General features: G+C 44.1%; 1 protein-coding gene across 3 annotated transcripts in view; it reads right to left on the reverse strand.

Moving 5' to 3' along the window:
- The window catches only part of EXOC3L4 (exocyst complex component 3 like 4), a 175,588-nt gene that overhangs the window by 17,272 nt on the left and 135,808 nt on the right, over nt 1–22,508 (reverse strand). For all 3 annotated transcript variants that reach the window (XM_056545841.1, XM_056545842.1, XM_056545843.1), the window contains 2 exons: nt 11,602–11,716; nt 8,904–9,026 (listed from right to left, as the gene is read on the reverse strand). In XM_056545841.1, coding sequence (XP_056401816.1) covers nt 8,904–9,026; nt 11,602–11,716 — 238 coding nt within the window. The remainder of the gene's footprint in view (nt 1–8,903; nt 9,027–11,601; nt 11,717–22,508) is intronic.

Below are 22,508 nucleotides of genomic sequence, written 5' to 3' on the forward strand. Positions count from 1 at the left end.
GTCGCGCGGCACTGTCGCGCGGCAGTGTCGCGCGGCAGTGTCGTGCAGCGCTGGATCCTACGGAAGCCGGTAAGTTGCGCAGGCTTCCCAACCAGGGTGCCTCCAGTTGTTGCAAGACTACAACTCCCAGCATGCCTGGACAGCCTTTGGCTGTCCAGGCATGCTGGGAGTTGTAGTTTAGCAACAGCTGGAGGCACCCTGGTTGGGAAACACTGGCCTAAAACAGTTGGGAAACACTGGCCTAAAACAGTCACCCTGGTTGGGAAACACTGTTTTAGGCCAGTGTTTCCCAACCAGGGTGCCTCCAGATGTTGCAAGACTACAACTCCCAGCATGCCTGGACAGCCTTTGACTGTCCAGGCATGCTGGGGCTTGTAGTTTTGCAACATCTGGAGGCACCCTGGTTGGGAAACACTGTTTTAGGCCAGTGTTTCCCAGCCAGGTTGCCTCCAGATGTTGCAAAACTACAACTCCCAGCATGCCTAGACAGCCTTTGACTGTCCAGGCATGCTGGGACTTGTAGTTTTGCAACATCTGGAGGCACCTTGGTTGGGAAACACTGTTTTAGGCCAGTGTTTCCCAGCCAGGTTGCCTCCAGATGTTGCAAAACTACAACTCCCAGCATGCCTAGACAGCCTTTGACTGTCCAGGCATGCTGGGGCTTGTAGTTTTGCAACATCTGGAGGCACCCTGGTTGGGAAACACTGGCCTAAAACAGTGTTTCCCAACCAGGGTGCCTCCAGATGTTGCAAAACTACAAGTCCCAGGTTGGGAAATACTGTGCCCGGCCTCCGCCCCACCTTACTGTAAGGGCATGCTGGGAGTTGTAGTCCTGCAGCTGGGGGCAGGGGACAAGCTTGTCACTTGCCCACACATCTCCTGCACCACACAACTACAACTCCCAGCATGTCCTTCTGTAAGGGCATGCTGGCAGTTGTAGTCGTGCGGGGCGGGAGATGTGTGAGCAGGTGATAATAAATGTACTAACCCATGTTTTTTGTTTTCTTCTCATTTCAGATCCGTGTATCCTGTGGACTCCTTCGGATTCGGTGGACTACTTCGATGACCAGCGTTTTTCTTTATTTGATTTTAATAAAATGGTTAACGAGGGCTTGTGGGGGAGTGTTTTTTGTAATAAAACATTTTTAAAACCTGTTGTGTTTTTTTCTTACTTTACTAGACAGGCTTAGTAGTGGAAGCTGTCTTATAGACAGAGTCCATTACTAACCTGGGCTTAGCGCTAGCCACAAAAACAGCTAGCGCTAACCCCCTATTATTACCCCGGTACCCAACGCCACAGGGGTGCCGGGAAGAGCCGGTACCAACAGGCCTGGAGCGTCAAAAATGGCGCTCCTGGGCCTAAGCGGTAACAGGCTGGCGTTATTTAGGCTGGGGAGGGCCAGTAACAATGGTCCTCGCCCACCCTGGGAACGTCAGGCTGTTACTGTTTGGTTGGTATTTGGCTGAGAATGAAAATAGGGGGGACCCTATGCGTTTTTTTTTTTAAAATAAATAATTAAATATATTTAAAAAACGCATAGGGTCCCCCTATTTTTATTCTCAACCAAATACCAACCAAACAGTAACAGCCTGACGTTACCAGGGTGGGCGAGGACCATTGTTACTGGCCCTCCCCAACCTAAATAACGCCAGCCTGTTACCGCCTAGGCCCAGGAGCGCCATTTTTGACGCTCCGGGCCTGTTGGTACCGGCTCTTCCCGGCACCCCTGTGGTGTTGGGTACCGGGGTAATAATTGGGGGTTAGCGCTAGCTGTTTTTGTGGCTAACGCTAAGCCCGGCTTAGTAATGGACTCAGTCTATAAGACAGCTTCCACTGCTAAGCCTGTCTAGTAAAGTAAAATAAAAATCAAACACAACAGGTTTAAAAAAAAATTTATTACAAAAAACACTCCCCCACAAGCCCTCGTTAACCATTTTATTAACATCAAGCAAAGAAAAACGCTGGTCATCGAAGTAGTCCACCGAATCCGAAGGAGTCCACAGGATACACAGATCTGTAGAAGAAGTAACCAAAAAAAAAAAAAAAAGTGTAAGTACATTTAGGGAGAAAAAAACTGTGTTAAAAAAATGTAATAAACACACACACACACACTAAACGCCGTTTACCACTTCTGAGCCATGACTACAATTTACAGTGATCCCTCAACTTACAATGGCCTCAACATACAATAGTTTCAACATACAATGGTCTTTTCTGGACCATCGTAAGTTGAAACCAGACTCAACATACAATGCTACAGACAGTCCAGATCTGTAAAACGTGTCAATGGCTGGAAGAACCAACCAATCAAAATGGGCATTCACTGGTAAAACCCCTGTATTACTGAAGTGTATGCACTGACTGGTGTCTGGTATTACATGTTCTGTACACTTTACCTGTATCAGGGTTAGCTGCTCTTTTGGACACCAGGTGAGGGCGATTCCATTACTTGTTTGGGACATTGCCTGTACTGTACAGGACCCCTGAAGAAGATCCTGTCCTCTACATAGACCAGTGTTTGCCAAGCAGGGTGGCCCCATCTTTTGCAAAACTACAACTCCCAGCATGCCCGGACAGCCTTTGGCTGTCCAGGCATGCTGGGAGTTATAGTTTTGCAACAGCTGGAGGCTCCCTGCTTGGGAAACACTGACATAGACAGTGATTTACAGCTCCCAGCAGATCTTTCTTACTTTTATATGTAAGGATTTGCTTTATCTATATTAGTTCTACTTATTTTTCTTTGTCACTTTTTCCTATTTTGGATGACATTTTGGTGCCTTTAGAACCAATTACCACGTTTCCATAGAGTTATGGTCTCAACATACAATGGTTTCAACTTACAATGGTTTTCCTGGAACCAATTAATATTGTAACTTGAGGGACCACTGTAGTTATTGAATTATTTAGATGTGGTGAAAAAGCTAAAAAAAAACTCAAAAACAAAAGATCCAGAAGGAAATCTAGCAGCCAAACCTATTCAGACAGCAGGAAAAAGGAACAGACTATTTTTTCTACTACATGAAGTAAATTTCCCACTTTTGCCTATGTGTGCCAAATTTATTAATGCCGTGCAACAATTTAGTAAATTTGTCGCACATAGTCAAAAATGAAGTAGAAAAAAACAGGGTAAAAACCAGACTACATAGTAAAAGATTAGTAAATGCCCCTCAATAACTATAAAAGATAACTATAGAGTGAAAATCCGTTAATCCATCCTCCGAAAATCCTAAAAGGTTGTGTTCTGCAATGTGACGTAGAAAGGCACTCAGACCTCCCAGAACTGGATAGGACCATAGAGCCCTGTGCTGATCTACGTTCTGCACATCTACACTACAACTTGGGGGGCAGTATTTTCCAATCAGAGTGCTAACAGCTTTCTGATAGGAAAGGAGAGAGCACAGAGGAGTTCTAACAGACAGGGGAGAGCAAAGAGGAGTGCTATCAGACAGGAGAGAGCACAGAGGAGTGCTATCAGACAGGAGAAAGCACAGAGGAAACCTATCAGACAGGAGAAAGCACAGAGGAGTCCTATCAGACAGAAGAGAGCACAGAGGAGTGCTATCAGACAGGAGAGAGCACAGGGGAGTCCTATCAGACAGGAGAGAGAGCACAGTGGAGCCCTATCAGTCAGGAGAGATCACAGAGGAGTCCTATCAGACAGAAGAGAGCACAGCAGAGTCCTATCAGACAGGAGAGAGCACAGAGGAGTCCTATCAGACAGGAGAGAGCACAGAGGAGTGCTATCAGATAGGACAGAGCACAGAAGAGTACTATCAGACAGGAGATAGTACAGAGGAGTGCTATCAGACAGAAGAGAGCACAGAGGAGTCCTATCAGACAGGAGAGAGCACAGAGGAGTCCTATCAGATAGGAGAGAGCACAGAGGAGTACTATCAGACAGGAGAGAGCACAGAGGAGTACTATCAGACAGGAGAGAGCACAGAGGAGTACTATCAGACAGGAGAGAGCACAGAGGAGTACTATCAGACAGGAGAGAGCACAGAGGAGTACTATCAGACAGGAGAGAGCACAGAAGAGTACTATCGGACAGGAGAGAGCACAGAGGAGTTCTATCAGACAGGAGAAATCACAGAGGAGTACTATCAGACAGGAGAGAGCACAGAGGAGTACTATCAGACAGGAGAGAGCACAGAGGAGTACTATCAGACAGGAGAGAGCACAGAAGAGTACTATCAGACAGGAGAGAGCACAGAGGAGTACTATCAGACAGGAGAGAGCACACAGGAGTACTATCAGACAGGAGAGAGCACAGAAGAGTACTATCAGACAGGAGAGAGCACAGAGGAGTGCTATCAGACAGGAGAGAGCACAGAGGAGTACTATCATACAGGAGAGAGCACAGAGGAGTGCTATCATACAGGAGAGAGTACAGAGGAGAGCTATCAGACAGGAGAGAGTACAGAGGAGTGCTATCAGACAGGATAGAGCACAGGGGAGTCCTATCAGACAGGAGAGAGATCACAGAGGAGTCCTATCAGACAGAAGAGAGCACAGAGGAGTCCTATCAGACAGGAGAGAGCACAGTGGAGTCCTATCAGACAGGAGAGAGCACAGAGGAGTGCTATCAGACAGGAGAGAGCACAGAGGAGTGCTATCAGACAGGAGAGAGCACAGAGGAGTACTATCATACAGGAGAGAATACAGAGGAGTACTATCAGACAGGAGAGAGCACAGAGGAGTGCTATCAGACAGGAGAGAGAGCAGAGGAGTGCTATCAGACAGGAGAGAGCACAGAGGAGTGCTATCAGACAGGAGAGAATACAGAGGAGTGTTATCAGACAGGCGAGAGCACAGAGGAGTACTATCAGACAGGAGAGAGCACAGAGGAGTGCTATCAGACAGGAGAGAGCACAGAGGAGTGCTATCAGACAGGAGAGAATACAGAGGAGTGCTATCAGACAGGAGAGAGCACAGAGGAGTACTATCAGACATGAGAGAGCACAGAGGAGTGATATCAGACAGGAGAGAGCACAGAGGAGTACTATCAGACAGGAGAGAGCACAGATGAGTGCTATAAGACAGGAGAGAGAACAGAGGAGTACTATCAGACAGGAGAGAGCACAGAGGAGTGCTATCAGACAGGAGAGAGCACAGAGGAGTGCTATCAGACAGGAGAGAATACAGAGGAGTGCTATCAGACAGGAGAGAATACAGAGGAGTGCTATCAGACAAGAGAGAGCACAGAGGAGTACTATCAGACAGGAGAGAGCACAGAGGAGTGCTATCAGACAAGGGAGAATACAGAGGAGTACTATCAGACAGGAGAGAATACAGAGGAGTGCTATCAGACAGGAGAGAGCACAGAGGAGTACTATCAGACAGGAGAGAGCACAGAGGAGTGATATCAGACAGGAGAGAGCACAGAGGAGTCCTATCAGACAGGAGAGAGCACAGAGGAGTACTATCAGACAGGAGAGAGCACAGAGGAGTACTATCATACAGGAGAAAGCACAGAGGAGTGCTATCAGACAGAAGAGAGCACAGAGGAGTACTATCAGACAGGAGAGAGCACAGAGGAGTGCTATCAGACAGGAGAGAGCACAGAGGAGTACTATCAGACAGGAGAGAGCACAGAGGAGTGCTATCAGACAGGAGAGAGCACAGAGGAGTACTATCAGACAGGAGAGAGCAGAGAGGAGTACTATCAGACAGGAGAGAGCACAGAGGAGTCCTATCAGACAGGAGAGAGCACAGAGGAGTGCTATCAGACAGGAGAGAGCACAGAGGAGTACTATCAGACAGGAGAGAGCACAGAGGAGTGCTATCACACAGGAGAGAGCACAGAGGAGTACTATCAGACAGGAGAGAGCACAGTGGAGTGCTATCAGACAGGAGAGAGCACAGAGGAGTACTATCAGACAGGAGAGAGCACAGAAGAGTGCTATCAGACAGGAGAGAGCACAGAGGAGTGCTATCAGACAGGAGATAGTACAGAGGAGTGCTATCAGACAAAAGAGAGCACAGAGGAGTACTATCAGACAGGAGAGAGCACAGAGGAGTGCTATCAGACAGGAGAGAGCACAAAGGAGTACTATCAGACAGGAGAGAGCACAGAGGAGTGCTATCAGACAGGAGAGAGCACAAAGGAGTACTATCAGACAGGAGAGAGCACAAAGGAGTACTATCAGACAGGAGAGAGCACAGAGGAGTACTATCAGACAGGAGAGAGCACAGAGGAGTCACGTCGGGAAACACATTGGGACAGGATGCAATTCAAACAACTTTGGTCGCTGTGAAATCACCAGACTTGTAATTATCCACTTTTTTGTAAATAAGTCACTAGGGATTTGAGGCTTTTGAGGCTACAAAGAGTTGTAGTTTTGCAACATCTGGAGGCCCACTGGTTGGGAAACAAAATTATCAGAATATGTAATAATTTGGGCTTCTATTAGGTCCAATTGTTATTGGATTTAGGAGGTTGTAAATACATTATCTGTTCGTTTTCTGATCATTTAAACTAGAATCGTTATTAAAAAGGTTAAATAAAATGCTAAAAGACTTGGGGGGAAAAAAAGAAAAGAAAAAGAAGGAATCTGTAATATCCCTGTGGTGCCATAATTGTACATTCATTAAGATACTAAAAAGCTTTTGTTGCCAAATCCAGCGTGTGGGTGACTACGCCTTCCACCACAGCTGCATCCTCTACACCCAGACCCGAGAATGAACTGCATATGGGGGAGGAAATGAATGCAGCACACCTGCAAAACCCAAAACCCTCGGTGTACTATAGGTGCATTAACAGCCATGAATCTGAAGGGGGCACTAATGAAGCAGATTAGTGTCTACCAGGGTATAATTATGTTGGTGCTAGGTGAAGAATTTTTAAAGGCCCCCTGCACACATACATACACACACACAAATACATACATACGCACATGCATACATACACACACACACACACGTACATACAAATACATACATACTCACACACATACACAAATAAATACATACATGCACATGTACACGCATACATACATACACACATATATACATACACCCACACACACATATGCATATATACACACATACATACATACACCCACACACATATGCATATATACACACATAGTGTTGAGCGGCATAGGCCATATTCGAATTCGCGAATTTTCGCGAATATATGGACGAATATTCGTCATATTTTCGCGAATATTCGCATATTCGTAATATTCTCGTTTTATTTTCGCAAATGTGAAAACTTTGCGTATGCGAAAATTAGCATATACAAAAATATACATGAGCAAAAATTCGCATATGCAAAAATGTGCATATGCGAAAATTAACATATGCAAATGTTCGCATATGCGAAAATTCGCACGACAGTCTCACACAGTAGTATTAGAGCCTTCTTTACACCACACAAGCTGGAAGCAGAGAGGGGTGATCACTGTGATGTGTACTGTGAAAAAAAAACAAAAAAAAAAACGAATATTCGTAATTACAAATATATAGCGCTATATTCGCGAATAATATTCGAATTGCGAATATTCGCGAGCAACACTATACACACATACATACACACACACACAAATACATACATACATATATACACGCATACATACATATGCATATATACACCCATACATACATACACACACACATACATACATACACCCACACACACATATGCATATATACACACATACATACATACACACACACACACATATGCATATATACACACATACATACATACACACACACACATATGCATATATACACACATACATACATACACACACACACATATGCATATATACAGACATACATACATACACACACACACATATGCATATATACACACATACATACATACACACACACACATATGCATATATACAGACATACATACATACACACACACACATATGCATATATACACACATACATACTCACACACATATAAACACATACACCTTAAAGGTAACAGTTACAATGCCCCCAAGCCAAAGTGTCCCCATAACAGTGCAAGGTACAGTGCTTGCTACTCATAACATCAGCCGGTTTCCCCATAGCAGTGTCAGAAACAGTATTCCCGTAAAAGTGTCCACATAACAGTTCCAGGTACAGATCAACCAATAAGAGTCAGAGTTACCTCATAACAGTACCAGAAGATGTGTCCGCATAAAAGTGTCAAGTACAGTGCCACCATAGTTACCCGATAACATTACCAGCCAAAGTGTCCCTATAATTGAGCTAGCCAAAGTGTCCCCACCTATCAAATTGAAAGTCAAACAGTCCCAAAAACAGTGCCAGATAGTGCTACCCATAACATCAGCCAAGGTATCTCCCTATCAGTGCCAGAAACAGTATCCCTGTAACAGCCAAGGTATCCCCCATAACAATGCCAGCTAAAGCATCTAAATTACAGTAGTAGATAAAGTGATTCTATAACAGTGCCAGCCAGTGGGATCCCATGACAGCCAGAGTGACCCCAAAACAGTCCCAGACAATGTGACTGCATAACAGTGCCAGGTGCAGTGCGACCCATAACAGTGCCAACCAGAGTGAACCCTAACAGCGCCAGCCAAATCATCCCCATGATAGTGCCAGGTACAGTGCCACCCATAACAGTATCAGCCAAAGTCTCCCTGTAACAATGCCAACCAGAGTGTCCCTATAACAGTGTCCCTGTAACAGCATCATCCACAGTGCCATCGCACAATTAATATTCACAGTACCCCCAATAAAGAGCCAGCCACAATGGCCACATAACGGTGCCAAATACAGCACCACCTATAACAGTGTCAGCTGTAAAGCTTTGTCCATTTTTGTGGCAGAGCATTAATGGAGGTCATCTTATTCTTAATTGCTTACATAACTCTCCGTGTAGCATGCTCGGGGGAAGGGGGTGTTACCCCATAGGAATACAAGCCCAACATACCTTATCGTGCGGAGGAAGTAAGTATTTGAGACACCGGCACAGGATTCCCGTTGACTTCATGATGGCGTTGAACGTCGTATTGTTCTTCAGCCAATTTTCGGTGATTAACTTTTGAAATTGTGGCTATGGAAGATAAAGACATGTTCAACGGATGAGGATTGACCAATTCAGCCATGGATGTAGCCTTACAGGACATTGATCTAGTCACCCGGCTCTTGGTAAAGACCAACATAGGCCCCTTGGGCTTTTCTCAGTTCATGGGCCACCAGTTTAGGGGTCCTCTTTGGCAAGCTTTAACCTATCTTGGTATACCAGGTGCCTGCATCTTATGTAATATGGGAAAAGTCCTTGTAGTGTCTATGCCCCCCAAAGAAGGACTTTGGACTCTCTCAGGCACCAGAGCCCCATTGCACCTTCTAACTCTGCATCCCCTATAGCTCTGTCCATCATTTTTGGGAACATTTTTTGGGACCACTCTCAGTTCATGGGCCATCAGTCTAGGGGTCTTCTCTGGCAAGCTTAACCTATCTTGATATACCAGGTGCCAGCATCTTATGTAATATGGGAGAAGCCCTTGCAGTGTCTATGGGCCCCGCTCTCCGGTGAAGGACTTTGGACACTCTCGGCACCAGAGCCCCATTGCAACTGCGATCTCTGCAACCCCTATCGCTATGCCCATCATTTTTGGAATAATTTTTGGAGCCGCTCTCTATGGGTTTTTCTCAGTTCATGGGCCACCAGTCTAGGGGTCTTCTCTGGCAAGCTTTAACCTATGTTGGTATACCAGGTGCCTGCATCTTAGGTAATATGGGAGAAGGACTTTGGACTATCTCAGACACCAAAGCTATCTCTGCACCCCCATCATTTCTGGAATCATTTTTAAAGGGGCACTCCGGCCCCAAGACATCTTATTCCCTATCCAAAGAATATGGGATAAGATGTCTGATCGCGGGGGTCCCACGACTGGGGACTTGCATTGAGGGGGAGGGTGACGTCACACAGGGGCGGAGTCGTGATGTCATGATACTCCATCCCCGTGGTAAGGAGGCATAACACTGAGAGCCTCCAGCGCTTCCTGCAGTGCTTACAGGTGGGTGCTGCATGCTAGATTGTGGGGGTCCCCAGCGGCAGTCAGAGGATCAGACATCTTATCCCCTATCCTTTGGATAGGGGTTAAGATGTCTTGGGGCCGGAGTACCCCTTTAAGGGCCACTCTCAATGGGCTTTTCTCAGTTCTTGGTCCACCAATCGAGGGGTCTTCTCTGGCAAGCTTTAACCTATTAGGCCCCATTGACACATGCTTTTTGGAGCAGCTGTCCTTAAAGGGGTACTCCACTGGAAAACATTTTTTTAAGCAACTGGTGCCAGAAAGGTAAACAGATTTGTAATTACTTTTATTAAAAATCTTAATCCATCCTGTACTTTCCAGCTGCTGTTTTGATCCACAAGAAGTTCTTTTCTTTTTTGAATTTAATTTCTGCCTGACCACAGTGCTCTCTGCAGACACCTCTGTCCATTTAAGGAACTGTCCAGAGCAGGAGCAAATCTCCATAGAAAAGCCATCCTGCTCTGGACAGTGCCTAAAATGGACAGAGGTGTCAGCAGAGAGCACTGTGGTCAGGTAGAAAGGAAATTCAAAAAGAAAAGAACTTCCTGCAGATCATAACAGCGGCTGATAAGTACTGGAAGGATTAATATTTTTTAATACAAGTAATTTACAAATTAACTTTCTGGCACCAGTTGATTTAAAAATAATGTTTTCCAGTGAAGTACCCCTTTAAACTGTGGACCTCCAGATGTTCAGATGTTTCAAAACTCCAATTCCCAGCATGCCCAGACAGCTGTTGGCTGTCCGGGCATGCTGGGAATTGGAGTTTTGCAACAGGGACGCTGGAAGTTGTAGCTTAGCAAAGGCTGGAGGAACACTGGTGGGGAAACACTTGAACCTGTCCAGAGGAAAAGTTGCCCAGTTGCCCATAGCAACCAATCAGATCGCTGCTTTCATTTTGCAGAGGCCTTGTTAAAAATGAAAGAAGCGATCTGATTGGTTGCTATGAGCAACTGGGCAACTTTTCCTCTGGACAGGTTTTGATAAATCTCCCCCTTTTTTGTGAACATTTTGGGGGAGACTTATCAAAACCTGTGTAGTGGAAAAGTTGCTGAGTTGCCCATAGCAACCAATCAGAGCGCTACTTTCATTTTGCAGAGGCCTTGTTAAAAATGAAAGAAGCGATCTGATTGGTTGCTATGAGCAACTGGGCAACTTTTCCTCTGGACAGGTTTTGATAAATCTCCCCCTTTTTTGTGAACATTTTGGGGGAGACTTATCAAAACCTGTGTAGTGGAAAAGTTGCTGAGTTGCCCATAGCAACCAATCAGATCGCTACTTTCATTTTGCAGAGGCCTTGTTAAAAATGAAAGAAGAGATCTGATTGGTTGCTATGAGCAACAGGGCAACTTTTCCTCTGGACAGGTTTTGATAAATCTCCCCCTTTTTTGTGAACATTTTGGGGGAGACTTATCAAAACCTGTCCAGAGGAAAAGTTGCTGAGTTGCCCATAGCAACCAATCAGATCGCTACTTTCATTTTGCAGAGGCCTTGTTAAAAATGAAAGAAGCGATCTGATTGGTTGCTATGAGCAACTGGGCAACTTTTCCTCTGGACAGGTTTTGATAAATCTCCCCCTTTTGTCCTTACCTTTGTGTCCTTCACAAAAAGACGGAAGAAATGTTGTCTAAGACTCTTGACGGCACTGTTCAGACTGTTTTCGGCACATCTGCACTCCTCCGCGTCTGACTGTGTTGTGTTGTGTCTATAAAAGGAAATTGGTAAAATATCACAACTGGACGACTACCAACATGGCCACCATTTCCCCTCCAACAAGATGGTCAACCATCTAGACCATTGGTCTCCAACCTGTGGACCTCCAGATGTTGCAAAACTACAACTCCCAGCATGCCCGGACAGCCAACGGCTGTCCGGGCATGCTGGGAGTTGTAGTTTTGCAACATCTGGAGGTCTGCAGGTTGGAGACCACTGATCTAGACCATATGGTTATACAGTGACGTAAAACCAATGGATATAACCAGAACCCGGACCGCACCTCAGGGCACACGCTGTACCGGAAAGAGCGACCACCTGGCACACAAAGGAAATAACGTAATAGACCACGACAGCTGCTCCACTATATAGGGTCGCACTATTCATCCCATTGACTGATCCCGGGACAGGAAGAAAACCTTATTGTGATGGGAAATAAGGAAGCCGGATAAGGGAATCTATCAGCACCAGTGAGATGGAGAGCTGCAAACTACACGCGAATGAGTGATGATACCAAAGGGCTACAATATAAGACTACCAACATGGCGGGCAGGGCTTAAAGGGGTACTCCGGTTTGGGGAAAACAATTCAAATCAACTGGTGACAGAAGGTTAAACAGATTTGTAAATTGCTTCTATTTGAAAATATTAACCCTTCCAGTACTTATCAGCTGCTGTATGCTCCACAGGAAGTTCTTTTCTTTTTAAATTTCTTTTCTGTCTGACCACAGTGCTCTCTGCTGACACCTCTGCCCATGTCAGGGACTGTCCAGAGCATAAGCAAATCCCCATAGCAAATCTTTCCTGGACAGTTCCTGACATGGACAGAGGTGTCAGCAGAGAGCACTGTGGTCAGACTGGAAAGAAAGAGAAATAATGGCACAAGGGGATAAAGATGGAGAGGGGGCGGGGGGATAATGGCATTATTCCCTCCTCCCTCTGATCCCCTTTTGCCATTATCCCTACCCCCTTCATGTTAAACCCCTTGTCCCATTATCACCCCCCTTCATCTTAATCCTCTTGTGCCATTATTCCCCCCCCCCTTCATCTTAATCCCCTTGTGCCATTATCCCCCCCTTCATCTTAATCCCCTTGTGCCATTATTCCCCCCCTCCTCCATCTTAATCCCCTTGTGCCATTATTCCCCCCTTCATCTTAATCCCCTTGTGCAATTATCCCCCCCCTTCATCTTAATCCCCTTGTGCCATTATTCCCCCCCTCCTCCGTCTTAATCCCCTTGTGCCATTATTCCCCCCCTTCATCTTAATCCCCTTGTGCCATTATCCCCCCCCCTCATCATAATCCCCTTGTGCCATTATTCCTTCTCCATCTTAATCCGCTTGTGCCATTATTCCGCCTCCATCTAAATCACCTTGTGCCATTATTCCCCCCCCCCTTCATCTTAATCCCCTTGTGCCATTATTCCCCCCCTCATTTTAATCCCCTTGTGCCATTATCCCCCCCCCTTCATCTTAATCCCCTTTTGCCATTATTCCTCCACTTCATCTTAATCCCCTTGTGCCCTTATTCCACCCCCTTCATCTTAATCCCCTTGTGCCATTATCCCCCCCTTCATCTTAATCCCCTTGTGCCATTATTCCTCCACTTCATCTTAATCCCCTTGTGCCATTATTCCTCCCCCCCCCCCTTCATTTTAATCCCCTTGTGCCATTATCCCCCCCTTCATCTTAATCCCCTTGTGCCATTATTCCCCCCCTTCATCTTAATCCCCTTGTGCCATTATTCCTCCCCCCTTCATCTTAATCCCCATGTGCCATTATTCCCCCCTTCATCTTAATCCCCTTGTGCCATTATTCCCCCCTTCATCTTAATCCCATTGTGCCATTATTCCCCCCTTCATCTTAATCCCCTTGTGCCATTATTCCCCCCCCCCTTCATCTTAATCCCCATGTGCCATTATTCCCCCCCCCTTCATCTTAATCCCCTTGTGCCATTATTTCCCCCCCCCCTTCATCTTAATCCCCATGTGCCATTATTCCCCCCCCTTCATCTTAATTCCCTTGTGCCATTATTTCCCCCCCCCTTCATCTTAATCCCCTTGTGCCATTATTTCCCCCCCCCCTTCATCTTAATCCCCATGTGCCATTATTTCCCCCCCCCCTTCATCTTAATCCCCTTGTGCCATTTTCCCCCCTCCCTATGATCTCCTTTTGCCATATTGGATAATAATGGCACAAGGGGATTAAGTATCGCATTAGTATAAAGGTAAGCACACGCCATTATGAAAACAAGTAATTTTATGACTTATTTTGTCCACGGGTACCCCTCGTGCGTAAATTCCAAGCAAATATACATGCAAGTGGTACCCGTGGACATACTTTCACCCTATAGGTGTACAATCACGAAAAAGGTTGAGAACCACTGCTCTAGGCGGCCGCCTATTTTGCCTATAGGTGGAGCCGGCCCTGATGGTGGAGACAAACCACAGAACAGTGGGGTCAGATGGGATACCAACTAGAGGAAACCTACATAGGTGAGTGGCTCATGACATACAAGGGTGACCCTGGTCTTCCACAATGGAACCCAAAGACTGTGGTGCAGCTTCCATAACTCATATAGGGTTTTAATGGGGTAGCAGCACACATGTTCAAACACTGTGCTAAGTACCACAGCTATACAGTTAGGGGGATGGGGGCACAATAGGATCCACAATTCTAGTGACCAGATGGAGTCTCAAAAAACATAGCCCCACAGATCTTACATTTTACTAAACATTATTTACTTGGCTCCTAAAGGTGCCAATAATGCAGGTGGTGGGATCACGCAATCTATGAGTCCAAGGGTCAATGTTACAAAGTAGCGCCATCCTTTTACTATCAGTATCATCATGGTGGTTCTCCTGACGATACGTCTTCATGTGATCTCCAGACTAAGCAGCTCATAGATTCTACGCGAACAATGAGTGATGTTTCATAAAAGCCAACAGGTGGGCCACCAGACGCAAGCTAACGCGACACAATGGAAACAATATGCAAATGTCATATTTTTATGTCGTTTTCACAGACCGGGAAAAGCCTCCCACAGGTTGACAGTAAAATTCTGTGATCCGTTCCAGCAACAGAACCAGGGAATTCCAGATCAGCGTGCTTCCCCCATTTAACTTATTAAAATCTCAGCTTGGGAGTCGAGCTTTGTTCTGGCAGAGAATGTTTATTAAAGAGTCTTTCCTCCCCAGTGGCTCATGATTTAAGATACATGCCTTTGTTTTTAGCAAAGCAAGCTGAGCAATTACAAGCTGCATGAACATGTCTGCCAGGAATCCGCTGAATACAAGGAACGGGAAAACAGAATAAATGCCAACATCACTTGGGAAAAACTGAGAAAAATGCTGTAAAATTGCTTCCTATAGGCATAGACATGGGATTAGAAAGGTGAAATAGAAATTTTTATATTCCATAGATACAGTGGAGAAAAAAGTATTTGATCCTCAGATGATTTTGTACGTTTACCCACTAACAAAGAAATAATTAATCTATTGTATTATTGGTTGGTTTAGCATGTGATCCCTGGTGGCCAAGTGGAAAAAATAAAGTTTTTCTAGATGGCTCAGGTAAAAAAAAACATGATCTGATCCCAGGTGACCTTATAAAAGAAAATGTTCGATCCTTGGTAGGCCATGGGAGAAAAAAAAACATAATCTCATCATTGGTAGTCCAGTTGAAAGAAATGGTGTTTGATTCTTGGCATCCAGTGGCAAAAAAAGTTTGCGGTCCATCATGCGTGAATAGGAAAAACAGGCTGTCTTTTCTTCACCAGCATTAATCCAGTAGAATAGATTGTGTCCGATTCCTGATGGTCAAGTGTAAATAACAATGTATTATCCCTGGTGGACAGGTGGTCTATTGGAAGAATGATCCTAATGTAAAGGGAAAAAGTGTGTTATCCTTAAAGGGGTACTCCGCCCTTAGACATCTTATCAAAGATAAGGTGTCTGTTTGCGGGAGTCCCACCACTGGGGATCCCTGCGATCTCGGCTGCGGCACTCCAGACATCCGGTGCACGGAGCGAAGTTCGCTCCGTGCCAGATGACTGGCGATGCGGGCTGGAGGCTTGTAACGTCAGGGCCACACCCCGCTCGTACTGTCACGGCCACACACCATCAATGCAAGTCTATGGGAGGGGGCGTGATGACCGCCACGCCCCCTCCCACAGGCTTGCATTGAGGGGGCGTGGCCATGACATCATGAGCCTACAGCACTGCACCCAATGCTCTAAACAAATGCCGAGTGCAGCAGGGAGATTGCGGGGGTTCCCAGTGGTGGGACCCCCCCACCTCCATCAGACATCTTATCCCCTATCTTTTGGATAGGGGATAAGATGTCTAAGGGCGGAGAACCCTTTTAATGGACAAGTGAAAGAAATGTCTGATGGTCTTTTGGAAGGATTGTTCAAACGTTCAGTACAGAATAACAATGTGTTAACCTTGCTGATACACAAGTTTAATCACTGATGGTCCAATCTATATATATAAAAAGAGAAGGCCTGACTCACTGACTCATCAATGCCCAGCCTAAACCCTTGGTCCTAGAAAGCTGACGAGGAATTTGAAATTCAACCCTTAAGGGGGTGAAAAAGGGATTGAAAGTTTGTATGGAAGTCTGTCATTTTTTAAGCCAGAAGCGTGAAACTTTGTTTATAGGCTAACAATTAGAGATATTGTTAGAAACATGTGTTTTAACATTGTCTAAAATTCCACCCCTGAAGGGGTGAAATGGGGATTCAAAATTTGTATGATTTAAGATGAGGTTGATTTTTTAATTCGAAAATTTGCACCATTACTCTTAAATTAAAAGGATGCCCGTAGACTTTACCCAGAGCTACCTCATTACTATAGGATTGTAAAAAGTAGATCTGTTACCCCAAATTTAACGCAAGCGAAGCCGCAGGCAAAAGCTGGTAAATAATAAAATCCTAATATGAAGCCTTGTGGTCTATTAGTAAAGAATGAGTCTGATACTTGATGGTCACAGACCTCTGTAACAGCCTGAGACGACTCTTCAGAATATCTCAGAAATGGTCAACGTGGTCCACTTGGTCAATGTCGCGCTCTACAATAGTTCACAGTCATATAGTCTTCATGGAAACCACATGCCGGCGTCTCATAAGGGACCATATAACCATGAACTTGGAGAAACCCCTATGAGGTTTGGGGCCTTCACATCTGGCTTCCCCTTCAATAGAATAAAGAGGATCTTGGCCTTCAGAAATAAAGTCACAGAAAAAACTCCGACTCACTTCTGGATTTAGCAACTTTCATCAGAATCTTGCGTAATCTGGAAAACCTTTAGTGAGACGATAAACGTTTCAGACAAAAAAACAATGGAAGGAGAAGTAAATACCAGGAACAGGGGGTGGCCCAGAGGACTTTCCTAGCTTTAGCATACATAGCCTACAGGTTGAGGGTGCTCGGGCTTTCCTAACTTCTACAGGTTATAAAAAAAACAATTCCATTATATTTGGGATATTCTGGTTTACATTGTTTCCTTTCCTTTATGAGAGGAAGTAGTAGAACTTTGGACATCTCAAGACGCTTTGTCACCGTGAGCTTATTGGCCGTGTGTTTTTTGTTGTGCCATGAGGACGTTTGACTGATTTCTCATGATTTTTAGCCATGGCCTCCTTTGGTTGGGTTAAATGGGAAGAACCACCAATTGGGAAGGAGCGGGGGATGGAAGAGAGCAGGGGCTACGCATGTCTATGAATCTCTCTCATGTCTAAGCTAACCCTAACCCTGCTAACCCTAACCCTAACCCTGCTAACCCTAACCCTTACCCTAACCCTGCTAACCCTAACCCTTACCCTAACCCTGCTAAACCTAACCCTTACCCTAACCCTGCTAAACCTAACCCTTACCCTAACCCTGCTAAACCTAACCCTGTTAAACCTAACCCTTACCCTAACCCTGCTAACTCTAACCCTGCTAAACCTAACCCTTACCCTAACCCTGATAACCCTAACCCTCCTAACCCCTGACAATGACCCTAACCCTGCTTACCCTAAACCTGCTAACCCTAACCCCTGACAATGATCCTAACCCTAACCCCCTAATGCCCAAATTTACGACTTTTTGATCCCGTTGAGTAAAAATTAGTGAATTTATATTTGGTTGCTTAAACCATTTGTGACCCTATATTTCATTGCATAAAATTTTTGACTTTTTTTATCCTGTTGCATAAAAAATTGCAACTTTTTATCCCCTAATGCAAAAATGTGCAACTTTTCGATATACACCAAAATGCTAAGCCAGGTCTAAGCTGGTGTATATTTGCTGGTGTATATTGTTTGCCCAACATTGTGTAATGCGTAACAATTTGTGACTTTTTTTTATCCCGTAACACAACATTTTTTGACTTTTAACCCCGTTGCGTAAACACTTGTGATCCATTATTCCATTGCTTAAAAATGTGTGACTTTTTTAAAATCCCATTACATAAACATTTGTGACTTTTCTACACACCAAAAAGTCAAGCCATGTCTGGGTTCATGTTTATTTGCTGCTTGCGCCCAAAAAAATGTTCAGTTTATTTTTTTATTCTGCATAAAAATGTTTTACTTTTTTTTTCTCCCGTGGCGTAAAAATATGCGACTTTTTATCCACTGAAAAAAATATATAAAAAATATATAACAATCTCCAGCTCTCAAAAAATTGTAAAAGTCCCAATGACGTTAATGAGGCATCGTTACAATAAAAGAAATCATATGAAAATAGTGACCTAAACATGCAACCAAAACTCCAACGTGTTTCGAATCACATGGCTCTTAATCATGAAGCACAATTTGCTAATTTTTAATCCCGTTGTGCAAAAAATTTGTGACTTATCTACACGACAAAAAATCAAGCCATGTCTTGGCTCGTGTGTATTCATGATTTTTTTTTTTTTGGGGGGGAGGGGATTGCACCAAAAATTTGCAACTTTTTATCTAGTTGCGTAAAATATTTTCTACATTTATTTCTCCTGTTGCATAATAATTCAGACTTTTTATCCCACTGCATAAAAATATGCGACTTTTTACTACTTAAAAAAATATAAAAATAAAAACAACAGTAGAACACCAATAGTAAATTCCCCCTGCAAAATTTTGTGCAATGAGTAAACTAAAATAAAATAAATTTGGTGCACATACACATTGACACTGCACAAAATAATGGTGAACAAAAATTGTTCACCTACACCAGTTTTTTCTAAACAGCGTGCCTCCAGCTGTTGCAAAACTATAACCCCCAGCATGCCCGGACAGCCAACGGCTGTCCGGGCATGCTGGGAGTTGTAGTTTTGCAACAACTGGAGGCACACTGTTTGGAAAACACTGACCTACACCAATAATGATAAATTCCTCCCCTATTGTGTATGGATACAATTTAGGAATTCTTAGCTCAAAATTCTATATTCTCCAGAGTTTCCTGACCTAGATACAGGGGGGAAATACAGAATAGAAAGAAATAGTCTCTAATGTTAACCCTTACAGTGCATTTCTAGAGTTGAACAGAGTCAATAATAAGGCTACTTCCTCCCTCACTGAGGACATCATCAAAATCACTTCACCAACATTCCCTGTTTAATTGTTTAACATTTTTTTAATTATTCATTTCAGGTGACTTTTCATGATGGGCTGCCCAGTGTGTGTACATGAGGAGCAGCACTATTTCTGGCCATTATATAACATGTATATGGCATTTTTCAGAAAATTTCTGCTCTGCAGGCATCTAGTTTGCAGTTATCCCAGAACTCGTGGGCGGAGCTCCCTCCTCTTCTCTCCATAGACTTGTATTGCTTGTCTTGAGCTCCCTCCTCTTCTCTCCATAGACTTGTATTGCTTGTCTTGAGCTCCCTCCTCTTCTCTCCATAGACTTGTATTGCTTATCTTCTTGAGCTCCCTCCTCTTCTCTCCATAGACTTGTATTGCTTGCCTTGAGCTCCCTCCTCTTCTCTCCATAGACTTGTATTGCTTGTCTTGAGCTCCCTCCTCTTCTCTCCATAGACTTGTATTGCTTATCTTCTTGAGCTCCCTCCTCTTCTCTCCATAGACTTGTATTGCTTGTCTTGAGCTCCCTCCTCTTCTCTCCATAGACTTGTATTGCTTGTCTTGAGCTCCCTCCTCTTCTCTCCATAGACTTGTATTGCTTGTCTTGAGCTCCCTCCTCTTCTCTCCATAGAAATGAATTGCTTCTCTTGAGCTCCCTCCTCCATAGACTTGCATTGCTTTGTATTGCCTGTCTTGAACTCTATCCTCCCCACTCAATAGCCTTGTATTAATTGCCCTGAGCTCCCCTTTCATAGACTTGTATTGCTTGTCTTGAGCTCCCTCCTCCCCCTTCATAAACTTATATTGCTAGTCTTGAGCTCCCTTCTCCCCCCTTAATAGCCTTGTATTGCTTGTCTTGAGCTCCCTCCTCTTCTCTCCATAGACTTGTATTGCTTGCCTTAAGCGCCCTCCTCCCTCCTAATTAGACTTGTACTGCTTGTCTTGAGCTCCCTTCTCTTCTCTCCATAGACTTGTATTGCTTGTCTTGAGCTCCCTCCTCTTCTCTCCATAGAAATGTATTGCTTCTCTTGAGCTCCCTCCTCCATACACTTGCACTGCTTGTCTTGATCCCCCGCCATAGCTTTGTATTGCTTGTCTTGAACTCTATCCTCCTAACTCCATGGCCTTGTATTAATTGCCTTGAGCTCCCCCCTACATAGACTTCTATTGCTTGTCTTGAGCTACCTCCTCCCCCTTCATAGACTTGTACTGCTTGTTTTGAGCTCCCCATTCATAGACTTGTATTGCTTCTCTTGAGCTCCCCTCCCCCTTCATAGACTTGTACTGATTGTTTTGAGCTCCCCTTCATAGACTTGTACTGCTTGTCATGAGCTCCCTCCTCCCCCCCTTCATAGACTTGTATTGCTTGTCTTTAGCATCCTCCTCCCCCTTCATAGACTTGTACTGCTTGTCTTCAGCTCTCTCCTTCCCCTTTATAGAATTGTATTGCTTGTCTTGAGCTCGCTCTTCCCCCCTTTCATAGACTTGTATTGCTTGTCTTGAGCTCCCCCTTCATAGACTTGCATAGCTTGTCTTGAGCTCCCTCCTCCCCCCCCCCCCCCCCCAAAAAAAAAAAAAAAAAACGCTCAAGCCTACACATTCTGGACTATTGATCATCCTTGTTCTTGGCTTAAAGGGGTACGCTGCCCCTAGACATTTTATCCCCTAAAATGTTCAGAATGCCAGGCCTGAGATTGCAGAGGATCAGACATGGTTTATCCTATCCTTTGGATAGGGGATAAGATGTCACTTTAATAAAAAAAAGATGTGATGTAGATAATGTTTTTGAATGTAGTGGTGCTTTGTATTGTTTTATATACTGTATGGTAAGATGTATTGTTATATTGTGTCATATATGTTGTGCTTTATAGGGTTTTTCATATTAAACTCTATAGTTTTTGTGTGTGGTGTTATATATATTATTATATGGTGGTGGTATACACCATGTTTTATGATAACGGAAATGTTTACATTTGTTTTATATCCACATTAATCGTTTCTTTTAGCGCAGTTGTAGCTCTGATCAACCTCTGTTTGTTGGCGCCACCTGGTGGACGCTCTCATCCCTGCACTCTGTAACACCGTGAGCGGGAGGGTTCGGAGCTCCAGGTGTTCATACAATAGAAGTGAAAACCGTCGCTGACAACCTGGGGACCGGCTGCTCCGAAACAACGACGACTAATGGGACAACAAAGAGAAATCCATTTTCATTGTCTAATTATTTTACCTTTTTTTGTACTCGGCTGCGTCTTTATAACTTTCTATCAGAACATCTTTATAACTTTCTATCAGAACATTAAGTGAGATCGTATTGTGTTGGGCTATAGTCTCCCGGGCTCACCTGCTTATATACACATGTATACAATGGGGTCACAATGTAACAATGTAACAAAACGCCACTTCTCTTATACACAGGGAAGAATGTTTTCATCAGTTAAACCTTCATGGACAAGACTGAGGAGTGCACAATGCAATACCAAACACTATAGAGTACACACAACACTATACAACAATATACACAACACTATACAACACCATACACAACACCATACACAACACCATACACAACACCATACACAACACCATACACAACACCATATACAACACTATATACAACACCAAACACAACACACCATACACAACACTATACAACATCATACACAACACTATACAGTACACACAACACTATAAAACAATATACACAACACCATACACAACATTATATACAACACTATGCACACAACAACATACACAACACCATACACAACACTATATACAACACTATATACAACACTATATACACAACACCCCATACACAACACTATACAACATCATACACAACACTATGCAGTACACCCAAAACTATACAACAATATACACAACACCATACACAACACTATATACAACACTATACACACAACACCATACACAACACACCATACACCATCATACCCAACACTATACAACACCATACACAACACTATAAACAACACTATACACAACACTATACAACACTATACACACAACATCATACACAACGCTATTCAACACTATACACAACACTATATACAACACACCATACACAACACTATACACAACACTATACACACAACACCATACACAACACTATACACAACACTATACACACAACACCATACACAACACTATACACAACACTTTATACAACACCATACACAACACTATACACAACACCATACAACACTATACACACAACACCAT

This window comes from Hyla sarda, chromosome 11, assembly GCF_029499605.1.
Source record: "Hyla sarda isolate aHylSar1 chromosome 11, aHylSar1.hap1, whole genome shotgun sequence".
NCBI lineage: Eukaryota > Metazoa > Chordata > Amphibia > Anura > Hylidae > Hyla > Hyla sarda.